The 19339-nt window shown below is 40.7% G+C and overlaps 2 protein-coding genes across 3 annotated transcripts in view; both read right to left on the bottom strand.

Moving 5' to 3' along the window:
• Positions 1-359: 359 nt before the first annotated feature.
• CCNO (cyclin O) lies at positions 360-1932 on the bottom strand. The gene is given in 7 exon segments (XM_039566965.1): positions 360-1091; positions 1094-1142; positions 1295-1306; positions 1308-1481; positions 1564-1613; positions 1616-1730; positions 1798-1932. Coding segments are annotated over 7 exon segments (972 nt in total). The 3' UTR covers positions 360-654.
• An 829-nt stretch (positions 1933-2761) lies between these two features.
• DHX29 (DExH-box helicase 29) overlaps positions 2762-19339 on the bottom strand; it is a 28873-nt gene continuing 12295 nt past the window's right edge. For both annotated transcript variants that reach the window (XM_039566944.1, XM_019283428.3), the window contains 13 exons: positions 18065-18209; positions 17728-17848; positions 16646-16730; positions 15960-16048; positions 15235-15363; positions 14361-14436; positions 13356-13580; positions 10564-10700; positions 9840-9933; positions 8795-9097; positions 7347-7478; positions 5716-5812; positions 2762-4968 (listed from right to left, as the gene is read on the bottom strand). In XM_039566944.1, coding sequence (XP_039422878.1) covers positions 4913-4968; positions 5716-5812; positions 7347-7478; positions 8795-9097; positions 9840-9933; positions 10564-10700; positions 13356-13580; positions 14361-14436; positions 15235-15363; positions 15960-16048; positions 16646-16730; positions 17728-17848; positions 18065-18209 — 1689 coding nt within the window. In that variant the 3' untranslated portion in view covers positions 2762-4912. The remainder of the gene's footprint in view (positions 4969-5715; positions 5813-7346; positions 7479-8794; positions 9098-9839; positions 9934-10563; positions 10701-13355; positions 13581-14360; positions 14437-15234; positions 15364-15959; positions 16049-16645; positions 16731-17727; positions 17849-18064; positions 18210-19339) is intronic.

The raw sequence follows: 19339 nt of genomic DNA, 5'->3' as shown, positions 1-19339 counted from the left end.
ATATTTTACAACACTATGACTGTTTTCTGCCCTTGAATGTTTCCCGTGCTACAGTGCCAACCAGCTTAGGAGAGTGCATCTGGATTATAGACCTGCTAGAAAACTAAACAAACAAACCAACCTAGATGTTATTATTATTTCACACTTTGTTTTCCTACACTTATGTCAGTGCATCTAATTGTTTTTTCCCCGAGCCATGACCAAGCCAGCGGGTGCCAGTTTGAACCAGGGAATGACACTATTGGGCATCTTTTTTTTGGGGGGGGGGGGATTGAGTTAACTGACGAGGTGAATTCGTTATGTGCCAGTGTGTTTCCTCTCCCACCTGTGTACACATACCGCCAGCAAATAAACGAATAGAGGTAACAAGCAGAAAAGCGTTTATTCAACATTCAGTTGGTCCTTACACCGTTATCTTTATGGACCACCCTCCAAATAAATAACACAGTACGTGAGATTCAGTGTATTATTTACATGCTGGATTTTTTAAAAAAAATAGCAAAGGGACAGTGCAGGTGACATGTCACATAAAATCTTTTGCAAAACGCCATCTAATTTTTAAGCTCCAATGACACTAAGGCTTAGTGGATCACACTACACCGACTCTGTGGAGCACAGACGCCGAGACAGAGCCGCCGCCACCACCACCCGCTGTCAGCCGTCGTCCCCAAGCCAGGGGCACTTCTGGGCCACCTCCGGGGGCAGGAGGAGAGACAGGGACCGCCCGTTCAGAGACACCAGGAGCTGCAGCTGGTCCATGCAGTCCCGCAGGAGCTCCTCCGGATAGCCGCTGACTCGGAGTTCCAGGGGGCTGAGGTGGCGCAGGAGGCGGTCCGCCAGCCCCAGGCTGCTGGCTGCCAGCAGGGAGGGCGCGTATTTGGTGAAGGCATAGTCAGCCAGGCTGAGCTCTGCGACGCCCGCCGCCAGGGCTCCGGGCGGGCCGCCGCCTCCCCCCGCGTCGGTCCCCCGAGCTTCCAGCCGCACCTGGCTGAAGTGTTCCAGGAAGAAGCTGACGGTGGGCGCCGCAAGGTCGAAGTGAAGGCGGTGCAGGACGATGCACTCCAGGTTACGGAGCTGCTGGCGGGTGAAGCGTCGCAGCAGAGGGCGAGAAGCTCCTTTACGCTAGGGGGGTGCACCTCCACCTGCGAGGGGGGACAGGACTGAGGACGCTGCCGCTGGGAAAGCAGGCGCAGGGGAGCTGGCGCGGAGGCCGGCCTGTCTGGGGCCCCTCGGGCTGGCCTCGGCGGCTGCAGAGACCCTGGCGGCGGGGCAGCCGGCACCGCGGCCGCCCTACCTGCTTGGAGGCGCATGAGCAGTGCCGTCACCCCCAGGAGCTGGAAGCAGTCGGCTGCCACAGGAGTGGTGGCGAGAAAGCGGTCGAGGATGTTGACGGCCAGGCAGAGTGACTCGAAGGAGAGCCCGAAGTGCCGGTGAACAGGGATGAGCCAGCTGACCAGCTTGCAGCGCGCCTCCGCCGTCACCTACGGCACCGGCAGCGGGGGTCAGGCGGGGCCGATCCCGGGCTACCCCGCCCGCTCCCCGCCGCCGGCCTCGCTGTCCCACCTGCGGCTGCCGGGCGAGCGGCTCCCGCGGCTGGAAGCGGCTCTCCAGCCCTTACGGGACCGGTACCAGCTCTCCCCGTAGTCGCGGAAAGCCTGCAGCTCCTGAGCGCTCTCCCCGCCGCCGCCGCCGTCCCCAGGCGCCGCCGCCGTGCCGGGCGCCGCGGGCAGCTCCCGGGGAGCCGCCGGGCCCCTGACGTTCCGGGGTGCCGCCGCGCCGCCCGGTCGCCGCCGTCACCATGGAGTGGGCGGCCGCGCCTGCTCCGCTCCGGTTGCGGCGGCGGCTATTTGAGCGGCGTGGTCGCCGCCGAGCTGTCACTGCCCGCCTCCCGGGCACGCCTCCCCGCCCGTCCCGGGGAGGTCGTCTGGGCATTTAGGGGACCACCGTCTCCAAAACAAAATCCGAGCCGCCGAAATGTCTGTCTCTTCTCTACCGCTTACCCTCAGGCTAGAAGGCTGTGGTGGAGTCGCCGTGTGACTGTGACCTCCCGAAGACGGGCCCCTCGCTCTGGCAGGGCACAGAGAGCAAAGCGGGCAGCAGTGCCGTAAACCCAGGGCAGAGCATGGAGCCAGCCAGCTGAAGCTGCTGCAACTGTTTTGCCATTACAAAAGCAGGCGTCTCTCCAGCTCCTAGCAGTTCAACTCGGAACCCCACAAGCTTTAACAGCTACTGATCACTCCCCATAACTAACACTTTTCACTGCAGGTCACCAGAAACAGCACAAATACACCAGGAGAGATACCTGGGAATGCTGGAGCTCCCCGGGCAATCTGGGGCTCAGTTACACTTCCATCCATGAATAGAGAACTATTTTAAACAGCCGAATGCAGGGACATCAAAATAGCCCTGCACTCCATCCACCAATTTATAATGTGCTATAGCCGTGGAAAGACCTGGAGAAAGAAAAAGCAAACCTCTTCTGGGTTAAGCGCTGGGAAAGATACCAGCGGGAAACAAGAGCTTCAAGCAGCCCATGATCCAGAAGCAAAAGAGGGGAGGAGGTGGGAATTCTACAACGTGAATGGCAGGAGCAGAAACTCCTCTCCGAGGTGAGGACAGAGACCAGGAGAACAAGCTGCCTTAAAAAAAAAAACCAAAACACACATTGCAGACCACAGCTGAGACTACAGTGACCAAGACCCAGAAGAGATAGAGAGTGGTCTTGTGTCCAACAAATGCCTTGAGAAAAGTAACACAAAGGTGTTAAGAGAAGTCTTTATTAAATAAATAGAGCAAAAGAGAAAGATCATTCACCCAAAAGAGTACAGGCACAAAAGTTGCTCATGTATACTGCAGAAGCAGAAAGCCAGCATAGTATTTGTTTTTTTGTTTTGGTTTTTTTTCTTGTTGTTTTTTTTTTTAAGATAACTGTGCTTATCTGTACACCACAGTGTAACCTCCTTAATCTGTTTTGCAGAAAACTGTTGCTCACGCATATCGTGCAATGTCCCAGTTATTACAATATATCCCCTTAATTTATTTCAGTTATTTATTTAAAAGATTACAAAGCAGAGCATGCTAGAAAAACGAAGAATAACTCTGAATTTCAACATTACCACCCATAAATGGAAAAAAACCTCCTATTCATCACAGTTGAATGAGGGAGAAGAACTCAAACTCGATTCACACATTCCCTAGGATCTAACCATTTGAGACCAATAACCCCTTTCCAAAATTCAAACCCAAAAGAAAGAGGAGCTTGCTAGTTACTGAATTACTGAAATGTTTTTCTAACTCATTTTTCCAAAGGATACAAATAAAATATCTCAACCAAAACAAAACTTAGGAAATTTGTTTAGGGTACAGATTTAGCTTGTATCTTCAATGAATATAATTTACACTTCAGTGTGGTTTTGACTTCAGTGTGGGAATACTGAAGGCAAAGTTGAGGTCTTATGGTCTAAGATCAAAACTTCCTATTCAAATGCTTCCTTGCCTAAATGGTGGTGTGAAAACCCCCCAAAACTCACTTCCTGTCTCCTATGAAATCAGGACTATCACTGGATTATCATAACGTACAAAAGAGTAACAGATGTGATCCCTGTTCCCTCAGAACTGTTAGCAAACTTTCCTCTTCCAGAACTAAGTGTAAGCTAATGTACACAAGCTGGACAGCAATACCAGTTCTGCTATGATAATCTAAATGGACAGGGTCCATAGATCTTGCATTTTTATGCATTCATTTTCCTCAGGGCCCTTTCTGTACACAATTAACCTCAGCTGTATAAAATCTTTTATTTTTCAGATTAAACCGAAGTTGTCGTCTACACTGTGCCTCTGTCTGTAAAGACAGTTCCTACTTGACAGCAACTGTTTAATGGCAAACCCTCCCCACCAATATATTCCTTATTTTTGAAAGCTGAGTTGGCAATCTAAAATTGCACTTCATAACTGGAAATAGTGTGGATAGGTGGAATATAAGATCATCTGATTAATTAAGCTACTCAGTTAAGGATTATTCAGTATTAAAGAAACAAGAAACAAAGGATCACACAAATATACAGTCATTGTGAGGAAGTACGGTAGGAGAGAACTGCCACTGGAAGTTTCCACTAGGAGCTTCTCTGGTATTTCCTTGAAGAGGGTCAACATGAACTTTGACCAACAAAGGGAAAAAAACCCCATGATCATCACTTGAAGGGGGGCTTGCAGAACTATGCAAAACTTAACATACAAAAAAGGGACAGCAAAATATAGTACAGTTGCAGGAGTTGCAAGGATCAGGGTAAATAGGGAGTAGCAACTGTGAAAAGAGGCACATCCTCTGTTTGGGAGGATCTGCTGGTCAGTACACGCCTCACCGAGCACTTGTTCACAGCAGTCCATACTATCACCTTATAGAGCATCTTCTTAATGTAAGTCATACAGAAAAAATAAGACTTCCCTAACATGTATTGGTTTAATACTGTAAATTCATAGTTCCAAAAAAAAATCATCCCTTATGAAACCCATACGAGAAACATTTGTCTTCTGTTTGCACACATGGAATTCTACTCAGCTAAGATTCTGGACTGAATCTTTAATCATCAGTACATACTGCACTGATGGCATGATTAGCACATTAAGCTAAAAAAAGAGGACTTGTTCACGGCCATGTCTCTTTTGAAAATAAACTGCTTGCAGTTATCATTCAAACAGACAAATGGCACCAAATATATTGTAAAGGCTAAACATATTCAATGTTCATCTTTAAACTGATAAAGAGAAAGATTGATCCTATGTAAAATCATGCAGTCTATCCCCATCATGGCTGGTATCAACCACACAAAGAATTTAAAAACTTTCAATTAATGTTGGAGTGCATATTTCCCCTGCAATTACTGAAGCTCTGATTTGTTAGTGATTTCTGGTTTCAGTTACCATTTTCTGTTTTTATCAGCTCTTTGATGATGTATAAGACTTTGTCATCTAGAAAAGAAAACAAACAAAATGGGTGAAAAAACGGTGAGTTTAAAAATTGATCCCCAAAACCCCAAAAAAATCGTAAGAGAAGTCTAGCTCTCACCAACTTAAATTTCTAATGTTTTAGGCTACTCCAGAATCTAAAGCAAGACAAGCGATTACCATTTGGCAAGCAAAAGGACCAACAGTATCTACACAGTACATCATTATAAAATTATCCAATGAACAGCCAATGACCATTTCAGTATTTCACAAAAAAGATTGGGAAAGTGGTGGGTTAACTACAGATACATCAGCACACAGGAACTCCCTTTCTTCCCCACCTACAATATGCTCCTGAACATCCAGTGTCCAAAGTTTAAATTGTGCTCCACTATCTCTTACTTTTGGGAACCAACATGCAGTTGGTTAACCTAGATTTTGAGACAACTTGCACAACATTTACAAGTCATCCACACCTAGGATTCTCCACACACAGTCTCAATGCTGTTTTGAGATGCACGCCTCACCATTACTACCACTACCCTGCATGTTACTGTCAGGGATACCTTTAAAAGAACAGTTGTGCAGATCTTCATACGTCTGGGGTGAGCCACATAATATATGTGGTTAGTAATCACTTTTTGGACGCCTCTTAATGGAACATTCATGTCACACATGCTACTATGTGAGGATGCAGTGTACTAACAATTCCTCAGATTTGCCACAAGGTCCACTTAAACAGTAGTGCCAGCAATGCAGCAATAAAGTTACCTTCAAGTGACATTTTGGGATTTTCAAGCTTCTTCTTTAAAACGGACTCAATGAGAACTCTCAGCTGTTTGAAAATTACTGCTATCTTAACAGGAGCCTATAAAGAAAAAACATTTGCATTATCAGACATTTCATACCAAAATATAGCTCATAATATTACTCTACATATAAACAGAAGTTTGTAGTAAGATTCCTGCAAACATGATGCACATACATGACTCTTAATGGTAATGACAACCATGATGGATAGTATACTCATGAAATGACTGGGTTTACATTATGCCTTAGCTTTAAGCACCAATTGTTCATAGTATCAAAGCCTGAAGAACAGCAGCTCAGAAGGGTTCCCACACAACCAGTGTAAGAGGAAATTATTACTTTACCAAAAAGCCACCCAATTAATCGCCTTTTCTGCCCCAAGGTAACAAAGCTCATATTACATTTATACCTGAAATAAAATAGCTACACATTTCCCTCTTGGGAGGTCTACCAGGCCTTCTGAGAAAGCAATCATGAGCCCTTCCTAAATCTCACTAGGAATTTGGATACCTAAAGCTGAACCCTCTCCCAGAAATATTTAATTTTATCCTTCCCTCCCTATTTCAGTCTTTATTTCATTTATATGCTGCCTTTAGTCCAACAAGTAGCTGCTATGGCAGAAGCACAAAATGCAATGTATTCTGCTTAGCATCTCAGTAGAAAAGTAGAAATTCTGAAACACTCTGTAAGATGTGACTAACCCAGCAACTGCGCCACTGTAGCAATCCAGGGACCAGGAAAAAAAGCTCCAACAAACCCACAAGGGACCTGCTTTCTAAAATTCCCTATTCATGATAAACAGTGAATTCAATTAGATGGTTGCTTACTTGGATCAGCAGACTGCAAAAGATGGTTTTGTTGCTTATAGTTGTCTTTGAGAGTAGCACATAGCCCACAGGAGCACAGAAAATTGTAACCAAGTAGCTGTCAGGATAGCAAAACCCACTACTTGCCATTTACCAGAATTCACAGAGGATCTTTTCATGACAACTGTTTTGTCTGCAAAAATATGCTAGGAAAACGCTCTCAGCCTTTCCATTTCCAAATAAAGCTTTCACGTATGGAAAGGAAAAAACCTAATCAAGGAAACCAAACACCCCAAACCCAAGTAAGCAGCAATTTTACAATACGGATTTTTTTCTTTTTCAAATAACTTCATCTGCACTATAAAATAGTATACAGTATACAGTAGTGTGCTAAAGACGAATATGTAGTTACAAGATTATAAGATTGTAGGAAAGGGTAATATAAAAACAGTACACTCCTCTGCTTTCAGTGCAAGCTCTATAAAAAAAAGGCTTAGTCTTCATCCACTTTCAATACTTTTCTGAAAGAACACTTTCTTCTTGAAGAGAGAGGGAACTGATTTGTTGCAAACCACATCTGACACATCTATTCTTTTGAGTGTGATTTATTAAGATTTCATCACATGTATATAAAATTTCCCATCATTCTTTTTAATTTTCTCCCCCTTTCTTCCTTCTTTTCTCCATCTTCCATATACAGTGGTCTGAATCAAGCTGATACATCAACTGAGTAATACAAAAGCCCACGGAACCATAAAAGGTAGTTTAGTTGTAACTCCAACGCACCTGAAAATGGATCCAACCATCAACTGTCAGGAGACGCTCGCGATGCTGCACTTCTATATCCCCACCAAAAAGCAAAATGGGAAAGGGGGATATTAAAGTAGTCTCTCTCAGATACACCCTGGCGTACCTCACCTGCATATAAACAAACATAAACAAATAACAGCAAAACCAAAAAATCCTAAACCATGTAACATCTATAACAATAAATCTGATTGCTACTTCTACCCGCAAAAAATACTTTTTTTTTTCTTTTTTAAGATGCAACCAACAAAAGTTATTGGACACGATCAATAGCTATTTGTCTGCCTTACACCACTTAAAATAATTCACCTCTAAGTAAGTGGCAGGCTTATATGCTGGAAGTTAGCTAAAGCCACAGTTACCTTCTTAAAGCTCAAATGGAAAGGTAATGTTAGCCTAGTGGTGTTCACAGAAGCTACATTAAAAGTAATAAAACTACTGAGGTAAAAGGGAGGAAAAGCTCTTTCATTATACATTCTTCTTGGGAGCAGCTATTTTTTCAATTTATCTGCATCCACATACGCACATGCATAAATGTGGTACACCCAGACATACACTGCATGAAGTACGGGGCTCAGCATGTGCTGCTTCTGGCTTTGGAGCATCTCAAAGACAGAATGAGGTGAAATGAGTTGTAGTGGGAAGAATGGACATAAAAAGAGTGCACCCCCACACAAAATTGCAGGCTTTGTCTGCCCTACTGTTCATGGAATAACTTACCTACCTTAGCTGCTGTCTTGTCATCAGACTATGATGTTCTTGGGGGCAAGAAGTACTTTCAGGTCTCAAAAAATACTATCACTTTATACGCATTAAAAAGTCTAATGCTTTCTGCTTCTCTACAGTAAATTTGGCCAATAAGCAACTGCTGTCAAACTTGTTACACCAGAAATGTAACTAAATACAAACACTTGAATTCAGCAAATACCTGACAAGGTTTTCTGTTGAAAGGGAAAGAAAGTGACAGGGAAAATAATGCAATTCACTTAGGGAGTTCAGCAGTCCATTACAGAATTGGCTATTTTATTACTGGGTTAAGTCAGTACCAAATTTCAAAACCTTAGAACAGTGAAAAAGTAGACTTTGAAAAGTTACTACTACATTTTACTGTGTAAAGTAAAACTAAAATCAACAAGACTGTACTTAAAAAGTCAATTATATTAAGTTAAATGATACAAAGAAAATGCCTTTCATTTATAGCTATCAGTTTCACCATGAACATATTTGTTCATGATCTTCAGCTTTACCTTCTTGTTCTTCAGCACTCAGATGACTCATTTTTATGGTTTTTAGGATCATTAGATAATAAAAGACTCTTTAAGATAAAACATTTAGATATTAAGTAACATACACTAGTTTAAAGTATACTAGAGGTGTAACTCCACCTTTACACAAACTATTAGCTGCATTCACTATCTTCAACTTACCTTCTCCTGGTAAAGCAGCCATCCATATGTCTGCAAGTCTCGATTTACAGAGGAAGGATGAACTTGCGCTTTACCCTGAGCAGTTTCTACCATGCAAGCCAGCTTCTCTGTAATATCCACAGACTTTGCATACAGTATTTTTCCTACATTGTCATAGAGCCCTGCAGTCAACACAGCTTTAAGAAGAGCTATTTCACTGGGAGACGGGGATTGTGTGGCTCCATTTCCATCCCATCCACATTGCATTGAAGGTGCTGTGAACCCTGCTGCTCTGACCAGCCTTATGAGTTCTTGCTTCACATCCTGAAATTAGGATATTAGTTAAGTTTTTAATTCAAAAATTACATACTTCACTTCAGCAGCAGGAAATGACATTTCATCTGAATTATTCATGCTCTCCAAGGGAAAGTCCCTTACTAGAAAAACCACTTGTGTTTTCTGCAGCCACACTGGAATCCTAGCTATTTCTATGAGAAAAACATCATCTATAAAACAATCTGATATCTGGAATATAGGATTAGACATATGGAAATACATATGCTGCAAATACTAAATCTCTACTTGTAGTTAAAATGAAAAAGATATAGCTACATCAAAGATCCAGTTCTGCTTAGAAGTACTCAGTCACCCAAACTTAAAAGAAAAAGATCAATTAAAACATTTTCTTACCAAAACTAAGAGGTTATTCACATAAGTTTGTGGCTCATCTTTTAAATTAACTGTTAATAGATATGTTATTTGATATCAAGAATAATATAAATATTTTAATTCATGAAGTTTTGATCGTCTGATGGAAGTAAGGCCTAGCTTCTCCAATGGCAGTGACTACAAAACTGTTTACCAAAGCGTGCATATCAAAACTCAAATACAAACACAGCTGCTTTGATTGAGAGTGCACATTTCATCAGTCCCTAGAATTCCACTTGCTTTTATCTTGTCTAAATAGTAACTGTGATGTATCACCTCTTTAAAAGGGAATGACATTTTCAGAGGAAAATTTTAACAAATAACTTATGAGTGCAGAGCAGAACATAGAATGCTTTACCTCCAGAGTTAACAGCGACGTCCTATTAAGAAAATTTCTTCTGCAATAAGTCATTTCAGCACGATATCCCCCTTCCTGTCGAGCCCTTTTCCACCTAAGGAAAAAACTGTGTCTTATTAGAGCAGGAAGAAACCCATCAAGACTATAACAACAGATGTGGCACTAAGTTAAAAAAGAATAATGTATTTTGGTAAGCATTCTCCACTCTAACGTAAGTTGTATTAATGAAGATGAATACTGTTGGTCTAAGGGCACTCCAGAGAACATGCCTGTAACATAGATTTGACAGATACTAACAAAAATACAAGGTGATTTACTCTCAAAACCCACATTTCTGCCTGTCTTGACAGTCAAAACAAAATTCAGATTTAGTGGTAATACCCTAAAAAGGAAAAAACCTGCATGTCATTTTATACATTTGTGCTTTATCAAATACAAAATATTCTGGTCAAAATACCACAAACAGCAAACAAAATACTCTAAACACTAGGATAAACCCACACAGTAAACCTCTATAGGTGTGTAAGCATAGTTAAAAGAAGTTGAAGAACAACATACTAAGCAAGCTATCCATTTGTGTTACAGTATTGGCAATCTATTGCTACTCCGAAGAGAAAAAACTTGAAGTGAAAGCAGTTCCACAGATATTAAGGATTCTTCACATAACTGCATTACTTAAGTGTTATCTGCTACTAGTTACGAGCATAGGAGAACCATCACTTACCCCAGATAAGCATTGTAGATTGTTATATGGTCTGAAACTGCCATAGCTAGAGATGATTTTGCAAGATCTGCTTCATCTTTTTGACCAATAGGTGTAGTAAATGGGGATTTTTCTGTCATAACAGCAGCCAGAGTTGCCTGCAATTATAAAGTACACATCACTTAAAAATATTTTATTATAAGCTTACAGGTTTGTAATACAAATAGTCTTAAATTTTGTTTTGCCAATATCAGAATTACAGGCTTGGGTTGCAAGGGACCTTAAAGATAAACTAGTTTCAAGCCCCTGCTATAGGCAGGGACACCTTCTACTAAACCATGTTGCTCAAAGCCCCACCCAACCTGGCCTTGAACACTTCCAGGGATGGGACATCCACAACTTCTCTGGTCAACCTGTTCCAGTGCCTCACCACCCTCACAGTAAAGAATTTCTTCCTAATATCAAAACAAAACCAATCCTCTTTCAGTTTAAACCATTCCCTCTTGTCCTATAACCATATGCCCTTGTAAGAGGTTCCTCTCCAATGCCCTTCAGATACTGAAAAGCTGCAATTAGGTCATCCTGAAGCCTTCTCTTCTACAGGCTGAACAAGCCCAATTCTCTCAGTCTCCTCAAAGGAGAGGTACTCCAATCCTCTCCAGTCATCTTTGTGATAACCTCTGGACTCACTCCAACAGGTCCACGTCCTTCTTGTGTTGGAGACCTGGAGTCACATACAGTGGTCCAGATGGGTCTCAGCAGAGCAGAGCAGAAGGGCAGAATCCCCTCCCTCCCCTGCTGCCCACACTGCTCTGGATGCAGCCCAGGACACGTTTGGCTCTCTGGGCTGTGAGTGCCCATGGCTGGGTCATGTCCAGCCTCTCACCCACCAGCACCCCCAAGTCCTTCTCTCCGGGCTGCTCTCAGTCTGTTCATGCCCAGCCTGAGTTTATACCAGGGTTTGTCCTGACCCTGGCGCAGCACCAGCACTTGGCCTTGTGAGCTTCGCATCTGCCCACTTCTCCAGGTCGCTCTGGATGACATCCCATCCTTCAGGTGTGTCAAAAGCACCACTCAGCTCGGGGTCATCTTCAGATTTGCTGAGGGTGCACTCAACGTCTTCATCCATGTCACTGATGAAGACACTAAATAACATTGGTCCCAATACAGACCCCTGAGGGCACCATTTGTCACTGATGTCCATCAAGACTCTGAGCCATTAACCATCACCTTCTGGGTGGGACTGTACCACTTTCTTATCCATCTAATAGTTTATCCACTGAATCCATCTCTCTCCAATTTAGAGAGAAGCATGTTGTGGGGGACCATGTTAAAGGCTTTACAGAAAGTCCAGATAAACAAATATGTAGCCTTTCCCTTACCCACTGATGTGGTCATTTCACGACAGAAAGCCACTGGGTTGGGCAGACAGGGCTTGCCCTTGGTTAAGCCATGCTGCTGTCTTGAATCACCTCCCTGTCCTCCAAGTGCCACAGTGTATTTCTAGGAGGATCTGTTCCATGATCTTCCCAGGTACAGAACTGAAGCTGACAGCTTAGTAGTTCCCAAGTAGTTCCCTCTTATCTACTTATTAAAAAAAAGATGGGTACAATGTTTCCCCTTCTCTAGTCACCTGGGACTTCACCTGACTGCCGTAAAAGAGGTTGCCATTGAAGACTGAGGCAAAAACATTGCTGAGTACCTCAACCCTCTCCTCATCTGTTGTTACCATTTCATCAGCTGCGGCACATTTTCTTTGACCTTCCTTTTCTGGCTGACACAGCTGTACAACCTCTTCTTACTCTTCTTTGTGTCCCTTGCCATGTTCAGCTCCATCTTTGCCACGGTCTTCCTCACCCCATCCCTTACACAACTAGACAGCATCCCTATACTCTTTCCAGGACACCTGTCCTTGCTTCTGCACTGCTTGTGCATTTACTTGTTGCCCTTGAGCTGGACCAGCAGGTCTCCCCTCAGGCCCATCGACTGTATTCCCTGCCTGACTTCTTGCACCTGAGAAATAGCAGCTCTTGTACTCTAAGAAGAGTATATAATATTTAATTATAGCTTATCTTCTACTAAGTCTCAAGGAAAACTCAGCACCATAAGAATTTCTTATATAGAATTCAGCACTTGCTTATATTAAAGCCACCATTTATATAGTGTTTTACATGCAAGGATAAAAACCATTAAATCTCAAAACTCACATGAAATATTTTACCAAGTGACAGGGCAATGAAGGTCAGATTAATCAACTGCTTTAGGTTATAACACATTAAAAGGAGACATCAAGAATTTTAACTTTCACATTCCAGGAACTAACATACTCATGTTTTCTCCTAATTTGCAGTGAATTAAATGGATTAGGTGAAAATAAAAACCATGCCACAGCCTTTATAAATAAATTAATTATTTGCAATCAATTAATTTGCAGTAACTCTGATAATGTTGTTGGCCACAAACTGTGGGGTAGCCCAGACTGCCCAACCCACATGTAAGAGGATGTTTTCTTTAAATGTCAGATTCCCTGGGAGCACCATGGATAGAACTGGAGAGCAAGCCTCATTATCCACTGTGGAGAGTTCCTAGGAGTTCAGAATCATAGAATCATTTTAGGTCAAAAAAGACCTTTAAGATCATTGAGTCCAACCAAAGAACACTTACGTTATTCCCCTCCATGATGTCTGGGTGCCCTCACCCTAAACATTTTAACTTCTTGCATCATCTTTTCAAAATATCACGTTATAAGAAATCAGATTAATTGCAAAGAGTTAACCATTTTTATACTTTTTAAAATATAATTTCTTACTCACCACAGGATCCAAGCAGCCAAATATAGCACCAAATATAAGCATTTTGCCAATCTTTACATTAACAGGAAGGGCTGCAAGGTGCTGGCCCAATGGAGTCAGCTTGGGCACATGTAACTGACAAGCCCCAATCTTCCTCAACAGGTTCATTGCATTACCAATTACTTGCTGCTGTGGCGGATCTAACGCTCTGGAAAGAAAATCTTCAGGAGAGCCAAGACTACATTTCTGTGAAGTAAAGGGGCATATATTTCAATATAAAAATTTATTATTAAAAAGTTTTCCAACAGCTACACAGAAAACTGCAAAGCTGTTCTTGCATCAAAAGTTCACATTCCCTCCCCATTAAACAAGTCTCTTGCTTCCCAGAAGGCTGATCTGCCCCACATTAGGTTAACAAAACTTCATTGTTTGGAAGGGCTCCATATGGCATGACCACTGTTGAGAGAAGTGTGTTACCAATGACCACTGATGAGCAGGAGACTCAATCCTCATGGGATGCAGTTCAACCTAGCACTAATTTGTCAGGTTGCTCATCTTTCCATGCACATCCTACTCACTTAGGACACAATGAGAAGTAAAGGAATTGCTCCCTTAAGCAGAAATCAATTAGAAAGCTATTTAACAAAGTTTCAGTTGTTACTCTGAGGCAACTGCAATCATATAGTAGACTATTCTCACTGAACAGTGCGCTCCTATTATCCAGCAGTCAAGTGCCGAGTTACCCCCTGACCTGTGGGAGAAGCCCCATTAAGTAATTACATTGGATCAGGTCTGTCGTAGCAAACCTTTTTAGCTACTAAGGCCAGTAATTCCAAACCAGGCAATAGTATGAAGGTGTAATTTCTCCAAAGGCATGTGTAGTATTTTAGCTACCAAGCCTTTTGTTATGTTTTCTCTCCCATCCAGCTGAGGACAAGAATAATAGAGGCGCTTTGGGGCCACCCAGCGTCAAGCCAAGGTCAACCCACCACACAAGGTTAGCAATTCTAAAACCAAAAACCATACCATAATATGAAGGCATAATTCCTCCAAAGGCACACGCAATATTTCTGGAACAGAATATTCCATGAAACTCTCAAACCTGCAACATCACAAAAACACAGAAACATATATTCAACTAAATCTTTCAATTAAACTTGTAAATCTGGGTTTCACATGGTCACTCTTCCAGTTTTTCTCTTGAATGGCAATGGCATGGGTAAGCCATTCATACTTTGAATTAAGGCATGTGTTGTGGCTTGAAAAACAAGTTTTAGTCGAGGGAAAGGCAGGAAACCCCAATTTTCAAAACAAATCTTTAATGCTTTCAAACTGAAAGTCTTGTATGTGATTAAAAGGGACACTTCATTGGTTGTATCAGAAGACTTTAACCTTTGTTTCTCAGCTGAAAGTCACTTCAGGCTTTCACAGAAGCAGGAAAAAGGTTATTCCACTGCAGTAACAGAAACTAATTCTGCTGTGCCCCCATCTCTTATCTATAGAGATACCTCCTCAGAAACCTACAGATTTGCCTGATAAAAAATTCAAAGCTCAGGAGATAAGGTTTGCACACATTTGATGTGAACCAAGCCAGTGTTAAAAAATTCATGTTCTACAATTCCTTGTGCTGCATTTTTCCTTTAATTATGGATACTTTTAAAAAAACACATTCTAGAAATATTAAGAGTAAAATTAACTTTTTTAAAAAAAATGCAAAAGACTACCGTAACACTTTATATATATGACATTCAAACTCTTGTTTTGGTTGAGTTTTTTTCCAGTTTTATCTTTCTGGTTTGCAGTAAATAATGTGAATTTCAACAAGAATTCTTGGTTTTTCACAGAAAAACAAAAAGACAGTATCTATGTGATTTACATAATTCTGCTAAGTTTACAATACCTGTCTCTGGTGTACATTCGGAAGCAGAACCCATCCCTAACACGCCCGGCTCTTCCTTGCCGCTGCAGAGCACTAGCTTTACTAACAAAGGTCTCTTCCAGGGAACTCATCTGACTGCTTTCGTGATACCTTAAAAATTATAAAGCAAAAGCCTGTTCAGATTTCAGAATTAAAATCTGCACATACATATAACCTGAACATCAGCACACTGACAATATATTTAATGAGCAATTACTTGAAAATATATTTAGTTTTGAAAATTAAGCATGGGTGGAACTGTATATTACAAAACCTTGAATACAACTCACCAATGAAACTGTAAATATTGGAAAATGAAAACTTTATTATTGCATGTCCCTGGCAATTCAGAATCATTCCAATACATTGTGTAGGGCTTTTCACATTTAAAGTGAAGAAGAAAAATAATTCTTAAAAACAGAGATAGTATAAAACATACTTCCTTCATTTTTAAAGCAGTACTTAATCATGATTATCCATACATTACATCCATTATCTGTGGATAACTTCCCCTGTTCTTCACACCATTTGAAATTCCAAAGATACATCCCAAACTTGCACCTAAAACTCCAAGCTGTTATATGAGGTCAGCACTCATTTCTGCATCCGGAACTCTAGTTTAAGAAGGATACTACAAAATTCTTGTATTTCTATCCTCCAAATATTTACAGTAATCACAGTATGATTGATGAAAATCAAACTCTTACCTATTTTCTTTTGTTCTCCCAGTATCAATCACAAAGACAACATCTGGTATTGTAATACCCGTCTCTGCTATATTGGTTGCCAAAACAATCTGGAAAAAGCAACATAACATAAATAGAAGAACTGGAATGTCTAACAGTTTTCACCCTTTAAATCAGTATTATGGGGTAAGTCTGGTTAAAATTTTTTATCCAGAAATGTTTCCTTAAATAAACTGACAAATAATTAAAAGCTACATGACTTAGGAAATTGTCTAGTTTCTCCCAATGAGAGAAATTAAAAGTTAATAAAGAATTTCACATTCCCATTTTGTTTTATAATCCATCAAAATTATTGGCTAGTATCTGCCAAAACTAATCAACATTTAATTACATAGTTTGGCAGTAAATAAAATTGTATTTTTCCTAGAAAAAAGCCATAGTTACTGGTTAACAATAGCTAAAATACAGGAAAGTAAGAATTAAAGAAGTTCACAGAAAAAGATTAGGTTTAAGAATTTCTCCAATACTGTCAATATTTTCACAGAACATTAGCTTCTAGATCATGAAGTTAGAATTGTTTCTTTGCAGAGAGGAAATTCCATGAACAACTGTTTGTTGTGTAATTCTGTATGATTATATTTTATAACAATTCAGAGTTGCACCCACAGAAAACTTCTCTTTTCAGCTGTGAACTTTGTAAATACTACCTTTCTAATACCAAGAGGAGGTATTGTAAATGCAGCTGCTTGATCTTGAGTTGAAAGAACAGAATGCAGAGCTATCAATCTGTGCCTAGAACAAGAAATTAGAGTAATAAATATATACTTATCAAATTAGATAGAGTAAAAAAATGAGACCAGAATAATGACAACATTCGGAGAAAGCAACTAGAACAGACAACTGAAAGAATAAAGCTTTGTATGATTAGGTATGAAAGTCTGCTTCACTGTTTTATTACAATATCTAGAAAAAATAACATCATTAGCTCATAGGGATGTTCTCCCATTCAGTAAAAATGCAGGCAAAATAGTAATACTGCAGAACTTCCGGTTACTTTACAATAATAGCCTAGCAATAAAGGGAGGAAGGTGTCCATAAACCCAAGTTTTTCAAATTGTTCTTCCAAGACAAGGACCATTACAAACACATGCAACTTTAAGTTTGCGTAATAAAGGCCTTTGGAGATGAGACAGCCACAGAGACTGGTACTTTCCTTCTCTTCCAGACCTTTACATCTCAGTGCACCAACAAATATTTAGCATTTGACTGCAATTGTTCCTTTTATGCAGTTGTGTTGCTAACTTTCAGTTACCCAAAAAAAAAATTTTGAAATTATCTGTCACTACAACCCTAGGCCATTTCTCTTGGTAGATCCAGATGCTCTGGAGCTCTTCTCAGGAAGTAGTCACTTCCATGTAAACAGTAAGCCACAGAAATCTGTATCCCAGGTATGGCAGCTTCCATACCCTAAGAAGTGGAAAAGAAGTAGTCAACTGCTTTTGATTAAATAAATTTGTTGAAGAATAAAATAGAAAGTAACAAAAGAAAATTTATCATACCATTCTTAAGTATCTGTCATTTTTGCTTGTACAACTTTTAGATTATAGTAGTAAAAGTACATTCGTATTAAAGCAAAACCACATTTGTACTGCAGTAAAAGTACATTTGTAGCACAATTAGGTCAGAGGTATAACTCTCAGTTTCCTTTTACAAGAACAGCAAACCTTAATGAATATGTTTATTGGGTTGTAACTGAGAGTATTAACTTAAAAAAATACATCTGTGTTACCTGTCACGCAAGTTAAATCTTCTGTCAGTTGAAATGAGATCATACAGCTGTTGGATGTGAGCAAGGCCTGGTAAAAAGATCAGCACAGCACCTTCAATGTTCTTGAACTGGGGACTTCTATCTGCAAAATTACAGTACAAGCATATAGTTAAAACAAACATGCATTGCAAGAAGTTTCACGTAACAACAGGAACTAATGCTATACCCCGTGGTTAATGCTTTTTAGGATGTTTCATTTAAGAATGAAGTCAAGTACTTCAGTATCAGTAGAAAGCACTGGAAAATAGGTCCAAAGGACAACCACAAGTATATAAACTTTCTAAGAAGTGGACTGTACCTAAGTATGCAAGCAACTCCAAAATAAGTTCAAGGTTGATCTTGTAAGGGTTCATGTATAAGATAGCCTGCTGTGTACGACTGCTATACTTCGCATAGTGAGGAGCCAAATCGATACCAGATCCAGACTGAATTGGGACATACTCCTAAAAAGCAAGAGTAAGCAAAAAAAAAAAAAAAAAAATCACATTCTTAGTATTTTAGATGAAGGTAAGAGAGAAGAAGGTGAATTTGCCATTCACTTGAAACAGAGATAGGGATAAGAGAAATCTAACTGACTAACTTCCCACCAAAACCCATGCAAGTTAGATTTAATCACAATCACCTACACAATGTGTATAGGTATCTACAACTGTTAAATGACACTCCAGATGGAAAAAAGGTAAAAATTAAAGTCTGCTGAAGAAGTAAACAGGCCCCAGGTCCATATCTAGCATTCAACTGGTATCAGTTCAAACTGGGCTAATAGATGTATTCTTGTCTCTCAAAACTCCTACTCTGGGGTATAAGAAACTAGTTTCACCTTTTCCCTCTCCCTCACTTCACCCTTCTCAAGTAATGGTAGCAACAAAAATTAAGAATGAACGAGGTGGCAACTCCTGCAGTGTTTTGGAACAAGAAAGAAGAGTTAGCAGGAGAGACATACATTTGAATTGTTTCCAGGCATCTTAAACAAATAGCATAGTTTCTGTATTAAGTGGCACTATTGTAAACTTTTTCACTGTTAATCAATATACTTAAAGAAGCATGACACCACATATTCTTCTGTACTGAAGGACAATCAACAGAGCACACCAGAGTATTTTTTTCAACTCAAGTATCAGTGTTTGATCATAGCAAGCTAAATTTCCAGAAGTTTTGCAAAGCAAGTTGGAGCAGATGGGTATCCCCCCAAAATACATAGTCTACATGAACAGCCTAAGCTGCTGAAGTCAGATGGCACTGACAGAATCTCCCCTTCAAGAGTTCTGATGCAAAAGCACAGAGAGCTGTCACTGCAGAGTACTCAAGGATTAACCACAGACTGTTAAAGAAAAGAGGTCTATACAACAATCTCATGTAAATCATCTCATTTGGCATGTCAAGTTGGAGGTTCTTTGGAGTTTTTCATGTAAGGATAAAGCCTTGTCTCTTCTGTTGTTAGGTTCACTATGTAGGAGAATTCTTTGGCATAAAAAAATTAAATGCTTTCCCTGCTGCTGCTTATAGTGCAGAGCTGGGAATCTACAAGATATCTCATTATCAAATACAGCAAAATCAAGACAGCTATATAGGA

Source organism: Corvus cornix, chromosome Z, assembly GCF_000738735.6.
Source record: "Corvus cornix cornix isolate S_Up_H32 chromosome Z, ASM73873v5, whole genome shotgun sequence".
NCBI classification, from domain to species: domain Eukaryota; kingdom Metazoa; phylum Chordata; class Aves; order Passeriformes; family Corvidae; genus Corvus; species Corvus cornix.
This window is presented reverse-complemented; position numbering and strand designations above follow the sequence as displayed.